General features: G+C 43.6%; 1 protein-coding gene across 4 annotated transcripts in view; it reads left to right on the top strand.

The window, feature by feature from the left end:
• Nckap5 (NCK associated protein 5) overlaps positions 1-13,866 on the top strand; it is a 698,576-nt gene that overhangs the window by 517,635 nt on the left and 167,075 nt on the right. For all 4 annotated transcript variants that reach the window (XM_055602004.1, XM_055601990.1, XM_055601996.1 and 1 more), the window contains exon 8: positions 12,728-12,766. In XM_055602004.1, the coding sequence (XP_055457979.1) occupies positions 12,728-12,766 (39 nt within the window). The remainder of the gene's footprint in view (positions 1-12,727; positions 12,767-13,866) is intronic.

The following is a 13,866-nucleotide window of genomic DNA, read 5'->3' as shown; positions in this document are numbered from 1 at the left end:
CACACTGTTAAGCATAGGAGCCAGTCATGCTGCTGCTTCTTGTCACAATGGACTTTTGGTCACGTGGAAAAGTTCTCCTCAGGGACTTCACCATGATGAGAGCCATTATTTAAATGAGTCTCTTCTTTAGGCTTCATCCCAGTGTGTTAAACCTCTCCTACATTGTGTGAGATTCTGTTGGAGGATTGTTAGAGTAGAGCTGAACAGATTTTAGAAAAATTGCATGCTATCTTGTCCTATTATTTACTTGTGGGATGACCAATATAGCTTCAGTTTTTCTCCTTGCTAACGGCTAGATAAATGTTCCTCAGTGAACTCCTTTGAGTATTCTCGCCTTTCCCATCCTCCTGTCTCCTCTCTCCTGTGACGCTGTCCTAGGAGTTGATGGGCTGCACCACAGTGCACATGACAGAACCGCAGCCATAACCCGTCTACCCCCATGCCCCTCTCTTGTTCCTTCAGACAAGTGTAATTGCCACCTTCTGAGGATGAATCTTTGGGCCATTTTGGTTTTCTAATACCAGTATTTCCCCCAGGCTTTTCCTAGGCTGGGATAGTGCCACACCAACACTTCTCCTAGCCTGGATTATCCCATGCCAGTGTTTACCCTAGGCTGGGATATCTCACACCAGCGTTTCCCATAGGCTGGGATTTTCCACAACCGTGATTCTCCTAGGGTAGGGATTTTCCCTACCAGTGCTTTTGCACAGCCTGCTGTAGAACTCACTATGCAGCCAAGAATGATCTTGAACTCCTGATCTTTTTCTTCTACCTCCCAAGTGCTGGAATTTCAGGCATGTGCCACAGTGCTGGCAATGTTAGGGAATGGAACTAGAGTCAGTTGGTCCACAGCCTCAGATCTACACCAATGATTGTTAAGGATATGTAGTCTATCCCCACAGCATCACCCTTTGGGGCTTAGGATGAATGCAGACTTCCCAGGCTTAACTTCTAACCCATAGAATCCTGGTGTCACTCAGAGTGAAGTCAGCACTTGAGCATTGGCCGACCCTCTCGCTGGTGTCTATACACACTGCTCTTGCAGTCTAGGCCTTGGAACACTGAGCACGCTATCCTTGGCACTCGGTGCTTACGTGTTGTTTGAGAACTCTCCAGATGTCCCTGAAAATTTGCTTAATATTTAGTCTTTCAGTTGTTTAGTATTTGTAGCCATGCACGTTTCTTACTCAGGCAAATAGTGGATGTAACCCTCTGCCCTGTCCAGACTCAAAAACTCCAGAATGGGGCTGGAAAGATAGCTCAGTCCAGGAAGGGTGCAAGAGGACCTGTGTTTGAGTCTTGGAGCCCATGCAATACAACAAACAAGGTGGCAGAACTGTAGTCCCAGCCTATGAAACAATCAGATAGACAGCACCTGAGAAATGACACCTGATGCTAACCTCTGGCCTCTCCTTGCCCCCACAGTCAGGAATACAGACACATTCAGACACACAGACATTCAGGCACACAGACATACAGATACACAGACATACAGACAAAGGAAGGGAAAAGGGAGAAAAAGAGGGAAAGAGGAAGAGAGGGAGAGAAGGAGGGAAGGAGGGGGAGAAAGAGAGAGAGCTACAATCCCAATATTCAAAGTTACAGCAATTAGGAAAGTTGTTGACATATAAGCTGGCACACAGACTCGGAGTCTGATGAGGCCAGTTCAGTTTTCCTCGGCCCTGTTCCCCAGCCCTTGGTTCAGTCAAAGTCTAGGGCAAGAAAGAACAAATAGATCTGAGGCTATTTAAAGGAACCAATAATCCTCCTGGGTTAAAAGTACTGATGAGCCAAGCTGCACTCTCACCTCTTGTGCAGACATTTCCAGTGAGACATGACCTGTGCTCAGAAGTCAAATTCACAGGCTCAAACCACAGAGCTTCGTATTCACCACAGATCTCCCTAGGGTCACTCTTCATCCAGCTCAAAGCTCACAGCGCGTCTGTATAGAAACCAGAGTCTGGGCCCCAGAGATAACTCAGTGTGTAAAGTGCAAGCATGAGGCCCTAAGTTCAGATCCCCAGAACTGTTGTAAAGAGGTAGGTGTAGCGGTACCCATCTCTAATCCCAGTGCTGTGGAGACAGAGGTGTGGGAGGCTCCCTGAGGCTCCCTGGCCAGCCAGCTCAGCTGAATCAATGAGCTCCAGGTACAGCGAGAAATGAAGGCTCAATTTAAATTGGAGCAATGACTGAGGATGTGACCTCATGCCTACATCTGGCCTCCATGCTCACAAACATGCAAGCTCATACAGACATGAGTGTACACATACATACAAAAAGGGCCATCTGCTTCCCCTGTGTTCCGCCCCATGCCTGTGCTGTGTGGGTTTCTCCAGAGTACTCAGACAAACCAAAATTTTCTCTGTCGAAATAATTTTCTGTGGTTCCACTGACAGTAGGATTTTTGAAGAGAGAGTCCCTCTGTTCCTAATTGCACAAATTAACAGTTGCCAGCAAGGTGATTTACAACAAAGAGCCACCTCTGAGCAACACAAATGTTTTGTATTCCTGAATGCCGGCCTATGATTACACATGCCTGTTGTTCTGTAACTAATTGCACGGGCTAGACTGTCTGTTTCCAAGCTTTGTAAGAGAATGCTCTCCAAGGGGCAGTTTCATGTAGTAATAATGCGAAGTGGAAAATCTTTCCAAGGCTTTTTATACTAATTAGTCTGACTAACAAGGTAAGGCCTCGTGTAAGTTATTTCCTTGATGGTAAGTTGCATAAAACATACTCTGATAGCGAAGGCTTGAATTTAAAGCACCCTCAATACTTTTTGCCCTCATGCTTATTTTCCGGGAAATAGAAAGCACGTTGAGGATTTGAGAAAACACAGGGGAATCTAAAATTCTGTCTATGCTTTTACTAAACAACGTGTTTATTAGAAGTAGGCGCATACTGTTCATAGACGGATATGCACATATATCCATAAAAAGATACATACTCTAACTTACCCTGGCTTGGGAGGTATGCACACACACACACACACACACACACACACACACACACACACAGGTGCATTGCTTCCACACTCGTTCATAGATAGATTCATGCACCATACAAATACGCATGTATCCTCTCACATGCATAGTTAAATACCGATAGCTCCCTCCCCCATATATGCATAGATACATACAGCCACATACCATGTCTTGGTAGGTAGACACACACACACACACACACACACACACACACACACACACACACACACCTGCATGCATATTTCACTTCTCTTGCTCCTTTGCCTTAGAGTAGAAAGACCAAACCAAAGACTACCTTCATTTCTCTACGGTAGCATCCCTTGAAGTGTATTACCTTGGGTGGATTCAGCAGTGTCTGTACTGAGTGTAACCTCATGCAGGCTCCGGGATCCCATGGCAACCTTAGACTAGCAGAGGTGAGGAGGTGAGAGGGTCATGGACTCAGGGTTAGAGAAGCTGCTGCATGCAGTGGGAACTTCAGGAATGGACAGTAGTTGGCAGTGGGTAGGAGGGGTAAGGCAGGGAGACAGGTAAGGCTCAGGCTTGAAGAGGGGGATCTTGGCAGAGCAAGAGCCAGCCAGGGTGAGGTCCAGAACAGTAGGTGGCTCTCATGGTTGCTTTAGACTGAATTTACCTGGAGAGACGTGTGTGTGTGTGTGTGTGAGTGTGTGTAGGTGATAAAGGCCAGAGGTTGATCCCACTGTCTTCCTCAATCACTTTTCACCTTGTTTTGTGAGACAGAGTCTCTTACTATATGCAGAGCTCACAGAATAGGCTAGACCGGCTGGCCAATAAGCCCCTGGAATGTTCCAGTGTCTGCCTCCCCAGGACTGAGATTACAGATGTGTACTGTCGCACTATCTGTTTAGGTGGCGCTGGGACTCAAACCCAGATTCCTGCTTGTGTGGCAAGCACTTTACTCACAGAGTCATCGTTAAAGGTGCTGCTGGCTGTGTTATGTCCTACTCCAGATCTGGCTGGACTCTGATCTGGCATGGAGCCTGTGCATTCAGGTCTCTAAAGCCCTCTGGGGGCTACAATAGTCAGCCAGGGTTAAGAACTGCTGTAGGCAGGGCTTCTGAGTTCTGTGGTCATGCAGTGCTTGTCCAAAGTGTTCTTACTAGATGGCACACAGGAAACAAGCCTTGACACAGTGATAGAAAACCCTGGGCCTGCAGAGATATTGGGAATTATTTCTGTGTTCGTAAAAAACCAAAACTCTGGGTCCTGGGAACCATACCTCTAATACCAGTGCTTAGATGGAATCAGCAAGATTAAGAGTCCATGATTCTCCTTGGCTATATGGAGAGTTCCAGGCCAGCCTGGGCTACGTGACACACTGTCTTTCAAAGAGAAAAGTTGCTCTAGCTCTCCGATCTTTACTGGGACCTTCAGTCACATCTCACATCACAGTCCTACATCATTCTTAAAGTCACCCTCAGAGTAATGCCAGGGGGGCACAGCCTACGCCTGATTTTCACAGGCTTCATCACCCAGTTGAGCACGCGCCTGACTCCTTTGGTCTGCAGTGTTTGCCATTTTTTCTCCAGGGCTCGGTCGGATTCTCAGCCTACATGAAGTGCTTAATTCATGTTTGTTAAATGACTAAATGAATGAATGGAGAGGGAACAGCAGGAAATTAATTTCCAAATTGTTTTCTTGCAATCCCACATCCACATTTAGACTAATGCCTTCCTTTATCTCCTTGGAGGTAAACAGGCATCTATTATACACCAACTCTCAACACAGTCCAAAGAATAAATAATGGGAAGGAGAAAAAGTAGACCTACTTAAAGAACAAATTGAATTTGAAGAGGCCATATGGACTGGCTAGGGAAGACTTGGGATTCAAACACCACTGCTGCTGCCCTGTCTGTGGTATTGGGGATGCAGAGCTTCCTCGCTTTTTCTGATAACACTGTTCCACACAATAAATGAACGTCAGCCGAGGCGATAGCGTATAGGTGTTCTCACAGCATGCACAAAGCCCAGGCTGCCGTCCCCAGGACACTGCAAGAATGGTTGCTTTAGTGCACAGCTGTAATCTCGATACCCAGCCTCAGGGTCATCAGTGGCTACTGCGAGTGTTTGAGGCCAGCCTGGGCTACATGAGACTCTGTCTCAGAATTCATCCTTCAAAAACGAAGGGTGTGTGAAAATACAGTACTCATAATACATAAAATATGTAAGTAAAAACAGAGGGTGTGGTTGGTGATTCATTTATGCACCCCTTCACACCTCACCCTTTCACAATTTCACAAATGGTTCTTTAGTTCTAGCATGCCAGAAGAGGCTTGTCCCCTGAGGGTTCCCTCCTGACTGCTATTTACCGTTGATGGAGTGACTAGCAACACTTGCCCCTGCCTAGGTGGCTTCTCTGACTATGTGTGCAGTCACCTCACACTCTTCTCACACCTTAGATGGTTCCTGAGTTTTTATGAATGAAGAAAGTCACATTCTCCCCAATTCACCACACATTAGTGAATATGACAGCAACACAAACTATCTATGGAACTAAGTGTGTGTGTGTGTGTGTGTGTGTGTGTGTGTGTGTAAACGTTTGTGCAGATGCATGTAGAAGCCAAAGGTCAACCTCAGGTGTCATCCCTTTTGAGTTAGGGTCTTTCACTGCCTAGAACTCAGAAAGTCAGCCAGGATGGCTGGTCAGAGAGCCCCAGGGATGTGTCTATCTCCACTTCTTCAGTGCTGAGATTACAAGTCTGTGCCACCATACTTGGCTTCTTTCCATTTTTAATGTGTCTCTCTGTGTGATGACCATATGTATGTATATTTTTATATGTGTGGTCACATATGTGTATGAGCCCAAGGTTGATGTCAGGAATCATCTTCAATTGTTCATCCTTCTTATTCACTGGGTCATGTGTTACAGGGTATTTGATCATACTGTGAACCCAGAGATTGTGTTATTTACTGGAAAAACTAGTTTCTACTTGTGGTGTGGTTCATCCCTAGCACACACCTTTAATTCAAAGACTTTCTGCTTGAATATTGTAAATAGGACTAACTAAAGTCAACCATAGGTCAAGAGGTGAAGGGCAAGCAACCAGGTGATGGGAAGTGAATATGGGATTATTAAGAAAAAAAAATAGAGAGAAAGAAGAAGCCAGGAGGATGGATAGAGAGATGCCCAGAAAATAGAAGGGAGGAAATTCAATTTGGGGTTTTTTTGTTGTTGTTGTTTTGTTTACATTAGTTTTTTTTTTTTTTTGAGACAGCATGGAAGAAGTGGATTTAGGCTGAGGAAGAAGGTCAGCTGGGTGCTTTCTCTGCCTCTCTGAGCTAGCAGGCCTTCATCCCAGTATTTGGTTCCAGAGTCCTTATTGGTAAAATTGAAGGACTGAGATTTTGTTAAAACACTTGGCACCCAATACGGGACACAATATGTAAAAGTATCTTTTATTCACCTGATGTAATTGTTGACTTGATGGAGGCTTGCTGCCTCCATCTGCTAACCTAGGCCTCATCAAACTGGCTTCTCTCAGCTTCTTCTGAATTGCTCTGCTTCTGAACTCTCACAAGAACAGACAGAATAGAGAAGCTACTTAAGAGTAGAGTGCAGGAAAGAGAGACAGAGACAGACAGAGTGAAGAGAAGACATACAGAAGAGTAGAGAGTTTAGTAGAGAAGATAGCATATAGAGAAAGGAGTTAGAGTTGAGAGTCCAGTAGAAAGGGCAGTACAGTAGAACTGAGTTCAGTTGAGTTCATGTCGTTCAGTGCTGTTCAGTTCATGGAGTTCAGAAGCAAAACAATTCAGGAGAAGCTGAGAGAAGAAAATTTGAATCAGTCAGCTTGGAGAGGACTTTTGAGCCAGAACAGCTGAGTTGATCCAGCCAGCAAGAATTTAGAAAAACTAGAAAGGGTGAGCTTATTTAGCAGTAAGTTTCAGAGGCTAAAAACATTGTAGATATAGAGTGTACAGAGGCTAGAAGCTTCCAAGACTAGGCCTCGGTTAGCAGATGGAAGCAGTAAGCCTCTGAGACAATTACAGCAGGCAAATAAAAGATGCTTTTATAGTCAGGGTCTCCCAGTCAAAACCATAGATCATGAACTTGCCTCGTCTCCCTACCCAGCTTGCTGTGGAGATCCCTTCTTTCCTCCTTCTGAGGCCGGGATTCAAGATGGGCCACAATACCCACCTGTCATTTGCATGGGTTTCTGGGTAGCCACACTTGGTCCTCACAGTTTGCATAACACGTGTTTTACTTTAAACCCTGTATCATCTCCCTAGCCCCATGCCTGGCTTTTAAAAAGTGGGGTCTGAGGGTGGAACTCAGGTTTCCATCCTTACAATTCAGGCACCCTTGTGACTGAGCCATCTCCATAGCGGTTGGATCTAAGTCTTTCTAGTGACTATATCCCAACATTCTCCTTCTTGTCCTGAGCTGCCTATAGTCCCCAACATTATAGAGGATAGGAAATCCTCCAAAATGCATTTTTGAAAATACACAGTTTTCAACTAGATTGTAGTTACTTTGCTGATGTGAGCCTTGCTTTGTAAGATGAAGTCTCACAACAGGCCACAGGGGAGGGCTATCTAGGCTTAGGCACTTTTCATCCCCCTCTAAGGACCAGTCTGTAGCTTCAACCCCTTACCCCCCGGGAGCCCTGGGGCTTGTCAACCAGGTAAGAACTGCCTGAAATTCCTCTAGTGTATTCCCCACAGTCCCAGGGAGGGCTCTTTTGGAGTCAAATAACAGAGAAGTCAGCAATCTCATCTTCTCCCTCTGTCTCTGGAAGGCAAGTGCCTAGAGGACCAATAGCATAAAAACACACAAACAAAAAGCCTGGCTTGATGGTGAGTGTTTATAGTCCCCAAGCTGGGGAGGTGGGGACAGGACTGAAGTGTGCAATTCATTTGGTACTTAGGTGGGAGGGAGTGCTCAGGCACTGCGTGGTAGAAATATCAGTTTTCTGACAGAGTTCCCACTGAGCAGGAAAGGAGCAGGTCTGCATTGTCTCCTAGGCCCAGGGCTGGGAGGTCTCCACAGAAAACCTGGGCAAGGTTGTCCCACAAGCCAGAGGCAGAAGAGCTGTCAGCTCTGCTCCCTGTGCCTCGGGTCCCTCTGGCCCAGGCCAGCTGCTGTTCTGCCTTTCTTCTGAGAGGAAGCTGGCAGGTGCCCCTGGAAGTTATTTGTTCTCATTAGCTGGACCTGGCAGTATGTGATTATCTGCAACCCAGGAGCTGAGGGCAGATTCCTGGAGGCTTATGGGTAGGGGCATCTCCTGGGCATCATCATGTGAGCCTATCAAGGACTGACGGAACCAAGTCCCAGCCCCCGCTCAGTTGATGCACCTGGAAGGGGTAGCTATTAACACAGCAGGAAGCCGAAGAAGCCATCTTCACTGACAGTAAAGAGGGAAGCATTCATACTTTCCTTCCTCAGAGAACCTGTGATTCCTTCTGGCGATTCAACCTATATGTCAGCAGCTGCAAACATATTGTTCAATTTTCAGGTAGAGCACACAGTTGTCCAAAGAGCATGCCAGAGGGAACATAGTCCCACACAGAATCGGTAAGCCTACCAGGCAAGGAGCTGGGCTGCAGAGATGCAGCGTATTTCCTCCCGTGGGCTGTTACGGTTAGGATATTACTCTATGTCCCCCATTAAATCATAGATACAGCCATTTTATGTGACCACTGTTAACACAGAATGGCTTAAGAGAGCAACCAGTTTGGAGAAAGAAAAGAAAATATTGATATTCGGCAGTTTTATGAGCATGTAAATCAAATCCAAGTCTAAGATTTTTTTTAAAGTAAATTATTTATGGTTTGAATTAACTTCCGTATATTGTTCTCCAATTCTGCCCGCACAGACAGCTCCAGTCTTCTATTTTCCTTCATGTGCCAACAATAAAAAGGGTGATGTATTGTTTGACTTTAAACTCTCGGCTACTTATAAATTGGAATGAATTGTTTAAAAACTCCCAAGATTTGGGGGCTGGGAGAGCTTTCAGTCTGTGAAGACTACACAAGTACAACCGAGTTTGATCCCCAGGGCCCACACCAAACACCGTGTGCGTTTCTGTGTGCTTTTTACCACAGTAGGGCTGGAGACAGGCAGACCCCTGCCAGTATCTAGCACAGGTCAGTGAGTTCCAGCTTCTGGGAGACTCTGACTGGACGGACAGTGATTGAGGGAAACATTGATGTCACTTCCTATCCTCCACATTCATGGTCCACACACACTCCCCCAAGCACACCTAGCCACAAACATGTCAATGTATACATAATACAAAATACGATTTTTTTTTTTACTCCATGCCTATTCAATTCCAATGAAAAACTTTCCATGTTTATTTAATGTCAACAAAATAAATCTGGAAAGGTTTTACTGGGCGAAATGCACGTTATGCATACACTCTAACTAATAAATTGTGTATAGTCTTGATTCTACTATTTACTTCTCATGGTATAAATGCCTCCTGCCCAAAACTCAGTGCTAACTTATGTTTTAATTTTCTCTGAGACTTGCTGGTAGCCAACTGTTATGAAGGATGTGTTATTTTGTCAAAATTGAGTCAAGAAACAATTAAGCCCTATGAAAACATTCACACTCAAAGTGTTCCCTGATTAGAGTCAGATGCACAGATCTGAGCATCCCCAAAATAAATGTTACTTAGTGCAAAAGTAGATGAAAACATGCCCCACAGCCTCTGGCTAAGTCTGAGAATCACCATAGTGATGACGTAAGTGCTCTGTGTGACATGTTTAATGGTGAGATTGGAACCACCAGCCTGCTATGTCCTTCCTAGAGCTGGCCATGCCCAGTTGTCTACTTTCACAGGTAGATGTTTAGAAATTTTATATTGAATAACTGAAGGGGCAAATGGATACAAGCAAATATGCTTTATAAGCTATGGTATCTAAGTATTTTATTTATTTGTTTTTCTAAGTATTTTATCCCTTTATTCATTTATTGCATGTGTATTTCCATATTAGTGGTACGTGTGCATGTGTGGGGTGCCTGCCTCAGTGTGTGCACAGAGACCAGAAGAGGGTTCCCGACATCATATCGTCTCTATCATATTCCACCTACTCTTTTGAGACAGGGCTTCACCTTGAACCTGGAACTTGCTTTTCTTAGCTAGGCAGGATGCCAGGAGGCACCATCAGTCTGACAATCGACACCCACCTTGGAGCTGGGGTGATAGGTATTTGCATGGATACCTCATTCCTTATTTGGGTGCTGGGAATCTGAACCTTAGTGCCAATGACTGTGCAGCAATCTCTCTTAACCAGTGGAACACCTCTCTAAGTCAGTGGTTCTCAACCCTCCTAATGTTGCAACTTGTTAATAAATTCCCTCATGTGTGGTGAACCCCAAGCATAAAATCATTTTCGTTGCTACTTCATAACTGTAATCTTGCTACTGTTGTGGATCATAATGTAAGTATCTGTGTTTTCTGATGGTCTTAGGAGACTCATGTGAAGGGTTGTTGGACCCATAAAGGGATCGTGACTCACAGATTGAAAAACACTGTTCTAGGACCTTTGTTTCTATTGCTTGTCATTCAGCTAGACAGGTAATGTTTTATAATACATAGTTTAGATATTATATATAGTTTTATACTATACAAATTAATTTGTATATACATCATATTTAGGAATATTGTCTAATGAACCTACTAAGTTCTATATCTTAATATTGATTTTCAAGAAGAGTTCTCGCTATGTAGCCCAGGTTGGGCTTGAACTTGAGATCTCGCCTCAGCAACCTCAGTGTTAAGTCTATGTATTAAGTTCATTAAGTGCCTGCCCACTTGCATTAATCATAATTAATCCGCACTGCATATATGGTACATCAACTTCAAGATGATACTGAGGGTTAGTGACAGACATCCCTTACTGTGTTTTTAAATCTTCAATAAAAACATGGTCTTAAATAACCATTGAGAAGTACTGAAGAACTGTGTGGAGGGCTTGCCAGATCTTTGAAAACTTGGAGACACACTGTTAGGTTTGCATGTGGTTTTTAGCTTGGCTAATACTACAAGCTTTTCCCTGTAATAGGTACTGAAAGGGATTGGAATGTCAAGGTTGGCTTGGCTCAGTTATGATTCATTTCTTTGTCTGAAGAGAAGTCAAGCTTTCTCTGAGGTCCCAAATTGACTGAAGAAAACTAAAATTCTACTAAGATATTAAGGATGGCTTAGGGTAGGGCCCCACTGATATTTAGTACTTGTCCAGCATGCATAAAGCCTTGAGTTCTCTCCTTGGATGACTTAAACCAGCTGTGGTGCTGCATGCCTGTAATCCCAGCTCTTCGGAGGTGGAAGAAGGAGAGTCAGAAGTTCAAGGTCATTTTTGGTTTCATAGGGAGTTCTAGATAGGGCAGGGTACATAACACCTTGCCTCATATGCAAGAGAATTATGCTATATATTGAAAGAAACTCAAAATAGTAGTGACTCAGGCTTCTGATCAATGGAAGTCCAGCAGCCACAGTAGAAACCATGACAAGATTGACGTGGGACTTTTTCTGTTTCTCTGCTTAAATATACTTAATCTGTTATGCCTATTGTCAAGATACTGATATTCCAGCAATCACTTTTTAACTTGCAATATATGAATAATACAAAGTATTGGGTTTTGTTATGACATATTCATCCATGCACAATTTAATCATATTCATCTCCCTCTGACCCCATCTTGTCCTCCTTCTTCAATCCTAATGATACTCTTTCTCTTCCCAAATAGCCCTTCCATTCAGTTTCATGTTTTTCTTAAACATATAGATTCCTTGCATGAGAGAAAACATGTTAGATTTATCCTTTCTGCATCTGAATTATTTTGTTTAGCATGATAATTCCAGTTCTATTTTTTTTTTTACTACCAAGAAGATTTTATGGCTGAATAATATTCCATTGTGTAGATATACATTTTCTTTATTCATTTGATATATACCAAGACTGGCTTTATAATCTTCATAATCATGGCATATATGCAGATGACTTTGTTGTTTAATCCTTTGAAGATATCCCCATGAGCCGCATAGCTAGGCTATATCCATCATCACTTTCAGGCCTCACACAGAAGAAAGGAATGTTAATCCAGGTTGTCTTCTTTTTAGTGGTTTTAGTGGACTCAAGAAAAATAATCTGCTTATGTGTTGTTGGCTGGAACTTTGTCATATGGCAAGAAAATAGAGCTAGTATGTACCCAGTTCCCAAAGTCAAATTTGGGATTTTTCTACTGTGGGTTAAGCTAACAACCACCAGATCCTGTTACAAGTGGCAAAAACTAGAGGAGGTTGTGGGGGAAGACAGAGGAGGGACATGGGCCACACAGGACATAGGCTACCACATTTTTATCTGTCTACCTTTCTGTGTTCCCAGTAATTTTAAATAGAGGAGCAGTACGCCAGGAAAGGAATGGCAGGAAAGTGTGCACAGTTCATTAGGATGGCGCCTCTCAATGTTGTGTTGTTTTTAGCTTTCATAGACTACTTTACATATGAAAAGAGATTATTTCCCCAAACATGGAAATGTGAAAGTCAAGGTATGAATTATCTTCCCAGCTGAACCATCTTAATTAGCCACAAGGTCACTTTTGGATACAGCAAAATATTACCCAGAAGGACATGCTTATTATGAGGAGAGATATCTTTCATGGGCAGAGAAAAATGAGCAGCTCATTACAGGCTGGAAGCCGTGGGAAGTGTGTTGGTAAATGAGCGCATTCTTGGAAAGGCTTAACTAACAACAGCTTCCTTACTGTTTATAGGTAGCCAACCAAGTCGTGCGAGCTCTACTCACTCAAAAGGTAAGTTGTCTTCTGCCTTCTGCTCTGAGGTGCTAATGTGGACGGAGGACTCCTTGCACTGCCAAACCACAGAGCCGTGCTGATAGAGATGGTGGGACTCTGCTATTTGTTTACTTAGGTTGGAACTGCACGTGTGTGTGTGTGTGTGTGTTGCATAAAAAGTAATATCAATGAATAGATGCTTTATTCAAACAATTTAAGCTCTTGGAAAAGTGGAAGGAAGCTGTCCTGTTTTCACTTCTGTTGCTATGAACACATAGTCTGAGAAAACATTTTTTTAAAGTGTTTATTTGGCTTAAAATTCTAGATTACATTCCAGTTAGGGAAGTCATGGCAGGAACTGACAGTATTATACCCACAGTCAAGAGCAGAGGAAATAAAGGCATAGCTCTTTGTTTCCTTGCTCTCTGTCAGCTTCTGCTCTCTCATACTTCAGGATTCCTGTCTAGGGAATGGTGGTACCCACAGTAGAATGGAATATATCACTTAGAAATCAATACAGCACCCATAGATATCCCCACAGACCATCCTGACCTAAATAATTCATCATGAAGATTCTCTTCCCAGGTGACTTTAGGTTGATCACGTTTAAACCTTTAAAAAAGTGAAAGAGTTCCTGGCCCCAAAAGGAATAGCAGGTTCTTGGCTTTATGTAGTGAAGCAAATATTCCAGTTCCTAGGACAGGAAAGTCTTCTTGAAGACAGCACTGAAAGGGGCCTAAGACCCAACAAGAGGTCTTTGAAATGAGAAAAGCATCATGAATCCTTTGAATCCTTTTACACACTTTTATCTCCAGATCATAACAGGATCCTCAGGGTGGGACAGTACTTGTTAGTCATTTTGGAATCAATGCAAAATAAACATAAAAACTCTTATTATCTGTCCGACTAACTGAACATTCTGTCTCCACACCTATGACCCCAGAATCAGAACAGTTTATAAGTTAATTTCCTATTGTTGTGTCAGAATATCTGACCAAAGCAACTTGAGAAAAGAGTGGCTTCCAGTTCAAACATTGGGTCCATCATGATGCAGAAATCATAGCAGCCAGAGCAGGAGGCAGCTGGTCACACTGTATCCACAGCAGCAGGGGCAGGAG

Source organism: Psammomys obesus, unplaced genomic scaffold (assembly GCF_907164565.1).
Source record: "Psammomys obesus unplaced genomic scaffold, mPsaObe1.curated_primary_1811, whole genome shotgun sequence".
In the NCBI taxonomy this organism is placed as follows: Eukaryota; Metazoa; Chordata; class Mammalia; order Rodentia; family Muridae; genus Psammomys; species Psammomys obesus.
Note: the sequence above shows the minus strand (reverse complement) of the source record. Positions and strands in the feature narration are given on the sequence as shown.